The 6,139-nt window shown below is 60.4% G+C and overlaps 1 protein-coding gene across 1 annotated transcript in view; it reads left to right on the top strand.

Annotated features, from left to right (window-relative positions):
• Positions 1-6,035, top strand: part of TMC3 (transmembrane channel like 3) — a 31,675-nt gene extending 25,640 nt beyond the window's left edge. Inside the window, exons 14-19 of the mRNA XM_023520042.1 lie at positions 655-783; positions 2,334-2,444; positions 3,082-3,207; positions 3,753-3,831; positions 4,787-4,829; positions 5,776-6,035. Coding sequence (XP_023375810.1) covers positions 655-783; positions 2,334-2,444; positions 3,082-3,207; positions 3,753-3,831; positions 4,787-4,829; positions 5,776-6,035 — 748 coding nt within the window. The remainder of the gene's footprint in view (positions 1-654; positions 784-2,333; positions 2,445-3,081; positions 3,208-3,752; positions 3,832-4,786; positions 4,830-5,775) is intronic.
• The last annotated feature ends 104 nt before the right edge of the window (positions 6,036-6,139 follow it).

Below are 6,139 nucleotides of genomic sequence, written 5' to 3'. Positions count from 1 at the left end.
GTGAATGCACGACCGGAACACGTGGCTTTGGACCTGGGTTTGTGCCCTGGGGGACACTGACTCACGGGATGCCTGGGCGTCTGCCTCCCTGGGATAGTCCGATTCTGGCCTGTTGTCCCAGATCGGTCACTCTTAGAAGCATCTCAGTTTGGAGGGCGTAGGGTCACTCTTTATTAGCAACACATCTTTGGGTAAATCACCTAATTTTCTCAGATTCCCCTTCCGTGACTGTAAACTTTAGATCGTTTCCTCTTCCTTCATGATGGCGGAAGATTAGATGAGCTGAAATGTGTGAGGTCCAGCACAAGTAGCCACTCCACATAAGTTGGTTAAACTGGAAAGTCCACACTTCGTTAACACAGGCAAATGCAGAGCATGCCCCAAACTTGTTTGCTTCTCCCCCAGAAGAGGGCCCGTCCTCTGCTAAGTGTGGAGACAGACACGAGCACCAGGTTTTCCTGGGCGGGGAGGGTGTTTTAAAACAGGATCACCGCTCGCCTGCAGAAGCGACCGGCCTCACCTCCGGAAGGTGGGGAGTTGGGGTCTCAGACCTTCGGGGGGCTTCCCCAGTTCTCTGAGCGCAGGGTGTAAACCCGGAGGTCTCAACCATGGACGAGAGGGCGCGGGCTAACTGGCGCCCCCTGTCGGTTCCAGGATGGGGTCCTTCTTCTCCCCGTGTCTCCCCGCGTTCAACGTCCTCAAACTGATGGGGCTCATGTACCTGAGGAGCTGGGCCGTGCTCACCTGCAATGTGCCGCACCAGCAGGTGTTCCGAGCGTCCAGGTCAGTGGGCTCCAGGCCGCTTCGGGCGGAGAGCCGCCGTCACCACGCTCGCCTTGGGCAGGGCGCCCGCCCGGGGCTTCGCATCCTGTGCCTGTCAGCGTGTCCCTGTCCGCGTCTTCTCCTCACACAGACATCCCAGTGCCCACCCCGGAACTAAGTACCACTCCCCCCCGCCCCGTCCCGCAATCACATGCTTTTTTAAAACTTTTACTGATGGTGAATGACCACTAACGAAGTGCACACGTCACACATGTCCAGTGTGACGAATCCCCACAAACCGGACAGGGGCACGCACCACCCAGAAGGCCCTTGGCGCTACCTGCTCCCTACCCCTGCTGCCCGCGGCGGTGCTCACCACGCCTGGCGGAGCAGAGGGGCCGGCGCCGCACGCTGCCTCCGGTGTCTCCCCCTGGACGCTGTGCCTGTGACATGCACGTCACCGCGGAAAGTGCCCCCGTGTCCTCACTGCGCCCGTCGGCCGGCACGCGGGCCGTTCCCGGTGTCAGCTCTGACGCAGGAGGCTGCCGGGACCTTCCGCCGGCGTCTCTCACTGGGTAGACGGCAGGAGAGTGACCGCTGGGTCACGGGGCGTGCGTGCTGGGTCCACCTGCAGCCAGGGGTGCTGGAAGCTTCTCCAGAGTGGTCGTACCCCCCACACCCCAGCAGCACTGCAGGGGAGCCCCAGTCGTCCCAGAGCCCAGCTGATGCTTATTCTAGCCCGCGGGTTTTTTTTTTTTTATTTTTAATTAATTGGAGCTCACATACTTTATTTTGACATGACAGTTTTCACGGGGCCGTATCTGAGTGGCATCCAGACTCCTCAACCAGGACCTAGGTGTAGCTGGTGTGTGTGCAGTGTGCACACGCGTGTGTGGCGTATGTGGCATAGAGTAGAGAGAGAGGTTCCTCGAGTAACACTAACCCACTTACTACATTCCGTGTGCCCTGGTGTTTCCCCTTCCAGCCCGGGCTGTGTCCCTGCAGACAGCGAGGTGGCAGTCTAGGTCGGCCGACCTGTCGCTCGCTCTCCGAGCCTGTGTGCCCGCTCAGGGCTTGACCAACAGCAAGTTCAGTCTGAGCCGCCCAGAGCAGAGAGGACGGGAGTTTGAACGCAGACAGCACCCACATGAGTCAAGAGTCACAACCACAGGAGGCCACCCGCCCTCAGATCTGAGGGGCAGCTCAAGGCTGGGAACAGGGCAGGGGGGACCATTAGCTGGGGACCAGGGGGACGCGCCAGAAGGTCTAAGATTTTTCCACGAATTAAGGTTCTTGGGTTCACCATTCTTAATTTGAGGTGGACAGGTGCTCAGCAGGTGTTTAGCGGGTGAACAGGTGGGCTGGATGCTCTACACAGTCTCTGGGCCCTGATTTCTAGTTCGCTGAGCTGCCTGTGACCCTGTGACACACCCGTTCTCACACAGTGGTACGTGGACAGCTTCTCTGTTGGCAGAGTCGGGGCTGCGGTTTCTGTGTCTGTCCCTCGGGGACGCGTGTCACTGTGAGTGGCCTCAGCCTGAACGCAGCGCGTGGCACTGGTGTCCCTGCAGGTCCAACAACTTCTACCTGGCCATGCTCCTGTTCATGCTCTTCCTGTGCATGCTGCCCACGGTTTTCGCTATCGTCCACTACAGGCCATCTCCCCACTGCGGGCCATTCAGGTAAGTGACCGTCAGCCGTCGGCTCCTCCAGCCGTCGGGGAGGGACCCCGCGCTGAAGGGTCACGGAACAGGCCAACGGCAGAGAAAGGTCTCAGACTCGGGTCTTCGAATCCAAGATGAGCGTCCTGTCAGGTAGCGGGGCTGCCCGTGGCTGTCACCATCTCTGTAATGCTCTTGAAAAGAAACAGCCCGTGTGGGGTTAAAACAGGGAACAGCAGCGCTTGGTGCTGGAAAGAGATGCTGCTTGGTCAGTCCTCCCCTTCCGGGACTCAGAGCGTCCACGTCACTCTGGATTCGGTCACCTAGCGACATCAGGGCGGAAATCCCTAGACACCCGGCCGAGCGTTCGCTTTAAGGCAGCTCTGAGAGGACTTAGACCTGGCACGTAGAGTCCGTTTTTGTGGATGCTGTTAAAACTCGCACGCGATGTGGTTATGGACCCCGCCTTCAACGCCGCATGACCACCTCGTAGGACGTCCCCTGCGCAATGCTATGTGTCCTTTGCATTCAGACGTTCCCTCCAGTTTTGTCACGGACCCTGAAGGTTGGACTGCAGCCATTCAGCCGTTTTGGGGCGGCTAGCGGCACCTCCTGCCGAAAGCTGTGTAACCCAGAGCTGCGTGTTGCTTCCTCGCAGCGGGCAGGAGAAAATGTACGACATCGTGTTGGAAACGATTGAGGAGGCGTTCCCCGCGTGGCTCAGTGCGGCGGCCGGGGCCGTCAGCAGCCCCGTGGTCATCCTGCCGGCTCTGCTGCTGCTCTTGTGAGTCCCCCACACGCCACACACACCTCCCGGCCAGCTTGGGGGGTCTGCATGCGGGGCCAGCAGTGGAAACACTGCTTACCAGTGATCACGGAAAAGCATTGAGTTTGCTCGGCCCTAAGTAGGAACCGAGTCTCGCAAGATGCACAGAGTGATCGGGTCACCCATGGCATTCGGGGGTCACCATGGCCACTGGGAGGGGGTCGGGTGCCACTGTCATCGTCCCGTTCCCCAGAGACTGAGACGGTCTCACAGGAATGTCACAGTGCAGCTGAGCAGCTGCTGCTTGCTTTGGTGTAAATGTAAAATTAACAGCAGGCGGCTGCAGCTCTCAGCCTGAGAGCCGGAAGTGCCCCTCCCGCCTCCGCTCCCTGTCACTCGACCTGGAGTTCCAGGTGGGGGGCTGCTGTGAAAAGCGAGGGAAGGGGCGCAGCCCCTGCCCAGCGCTCTGGGGCTGAGAACTTGCCGAGGCCTTCTGTCCTCGGGGCGGGGCGGGGGCGGGGGGGCAGCAAGCAGGGGCCCTCACGCGGGCTCTTCCGTCCCAGCATGCTCATCTACTACCTTCAGAGCATCGCCAGGTCCCTGAAGCTCAGCAACCAGCAGCTCCGAACGCAGATCCAAAATGCAAGTATGGCCCAGCCCCGCCGCGGTGAGCGCGTGCGGGCAGCCTGCCTGAACTCGGCAGCAGGGCGCGACGCCGAGGCCGCAGGGCAGATCGCTGGGCGCCCGGCCGCCCCTGCCCCGGGACCTCCCAGAACTGGTTCTCAACACACCGGGGGGGCTCCCGTCCGTCCCAGGCTTTCCCCGCCTCTTGCGGCCACGTCCAGCCCTCAGTGTGCTTGCTCTCGGGCGGGCTGTGTGGAGGGCCCCTTCCTGACCTCACGTCAGCTTGGACGTCAGAGCCCCCGGTCACTGTTTGGACCCAAAGGCCCGCCTTTTCCACATCTTTTAGGTTCTGGTTGTCCCTACCCTTCTCTCCCACGTGGGACTCAGGCCTCGGTGCTCAGAACAGTCAGATAGAGGCCTCCCCTCCCCAGTCCTTCTGTAATTCCTCCTCTGTACGCCCCAGGGGCTCCCCCAGAGCCAGGACTCGGGTGGGGTGACGGAGCACCAGGTGCCAAATTTAAGGAGCCACAACGTCTCGGTCACACATACCCTGCCACTCTCTCAGTCCTGAGAGCGAGTGCCGCCATAAATCTGAGCCCTCACTGGCCCCCGGTTCCAGCACCCCACGCAAAAAGATCTCCACAACCCTCCCGTGAACCTCAATTCAGGTAAAGCAACACCAGCTCATCGGGTAGATAGGCAAACGAACCGGCGTCAGCAGAGTCGAAACACGGTCCAGCCGATAGCCGTCCTGAAAAAGAAGCTCCAGGGACAAGACTCCAGCTCTCGGGGGTCAGCGTTTGTCCACCCGAGTGCCGGGTGGCGCGCAGAGCACGCTGTTCCCGCGGAGCATCGTGACTTCCGTCGCGGCCCCGGACGCGTGATAGCTCCTCATCTCCCCGGAACGGTGTCTGTGACCGCGTCCTGCCCAATCCAAACTAACGTGTAATGACAAACATCCTTCACATTTCAGGCGAGATCTGAGGATAAGAGAAAGGTCGCCCAGATGGTGGAAGGTACGTGCAAGGAAGGCGATGTCGTGGTCGGTGCCGTTAAAAACAGCAGTTTAAGGGTTCGCTGCTTCACAGACTCCCCGTAAACTGTGGTTTTCACCATTAACTAGGAACAGTAAAGTAAAATCTAGGGATGTAAATGTTGGTTTAAGTCTACAATTTTTACGTCATTCCTACCTAGGTCTGTTACTAACCCCCAAAATGTGTCTAAAATCAGAAGATTTTGAAGTAGGAGAGAAAAAGCAGCACATAAATCGGGAAACCCCACAAGACCGTCTTTGTCCTGTCCGTCTCTGTGCTCCCCGCCTCCTGGCCGGTCTTCCTTGCAAGGCCGCACCGCAGGGTCCAGCCCCCGTGAGCTGAGCGCACTCTGTCGCACTCCTGCGGGACAGACGGCCCGGCCCCGAAAACACGTTCTCTAGTGAGAAACACAAAGCCAGGGCACACACCTTCGCTCCCATCTGCCCTGGCTGCATGTGGACAAACACCTTCCGCCGAGGCTCAGAGTGGGGAGCGCCCTCCACCCCCAGAAAGAAGGAGCGCGTCAGAGCAGAGGCCTGGCATGGCCCGAAGGCGGGAGGTCACCTTCAAACACAGGCTTTCTGTAGGTTTCCTCAGGGCTCGGCAGCATTGTCCAGCGTCCGTTTCCCAGCTCGAGGCCGTGTTTTCTGTGACCTGTTTCCAAAACCTCATCAGTGTCACATAAGCTCTACGAAGTCCATTGTCTCGATGCAGAACCAGAACCCCGATGTTGGGGAGTAATCTGCTTGGCCTCGTGGGGTACACCTGCGTCCGTGCGGCCCCTCCCACACTCCCAGCTCCAGCTGTCTGCAAACCAGTGGGTCACGTGTCTCTGCCCGTGCCCACGGTTGTGTGTAGACCGAGCCGTCGGAGGCCACGACCCTGGATGTGCCGCCCACCCACCTCACACCCCTTCCTCTTCCTGCAGCACGAATCCAAACCCAGGAGGGAAGCACCAGGAGGCCGCCGAAGGACAGCGACCTCAGCAGCCAGCGGTCCTCGGCCCGTTCGGCGACGCCCCAAAACAACGGCCATGTGGCCAGCTTCGACTCGTCGAGCAGCAGGAGTGGCAGGGTAGAGACGGTCACCCAGCCCACGCCCCCGAGTCTGCGGCCGGGGCCCGGCAGCGCCAGCCCGCCCCTTCCTGGCATCCCTCAGCCCGGGCCGGAGCGTGCCACCGGCAGGTGAGCCTGACCACGGCACAGCAGGCGCCTGCTCCTCGGGCAAGGTGGTCTGCACGGCAGCCGTGGGCTGGTCGGGCTGTCAGCAAGGGTGAGTCGTATCAGGTGGGT

This window comes from Pteropus vampyrus, unplaced genomic scaffold (genome assembly GCF_000151845.1).
Source record: "Pteropus vampyrus isolate Shadow unplaced genomic scaffold, Pvam_2.0 Scaffold245, whole genome shotgun sequence".
NCBI lineage: Eukaryota > Metazoa > Chordata > Mammalia > Chiroptera > Pteropodidae > Pteropus > Pteropus vampyrus.
Note: the sequence above shows the minus strand (reverse complement) of the source record. Positions and strands in the feature narration are given on the sequence as shown.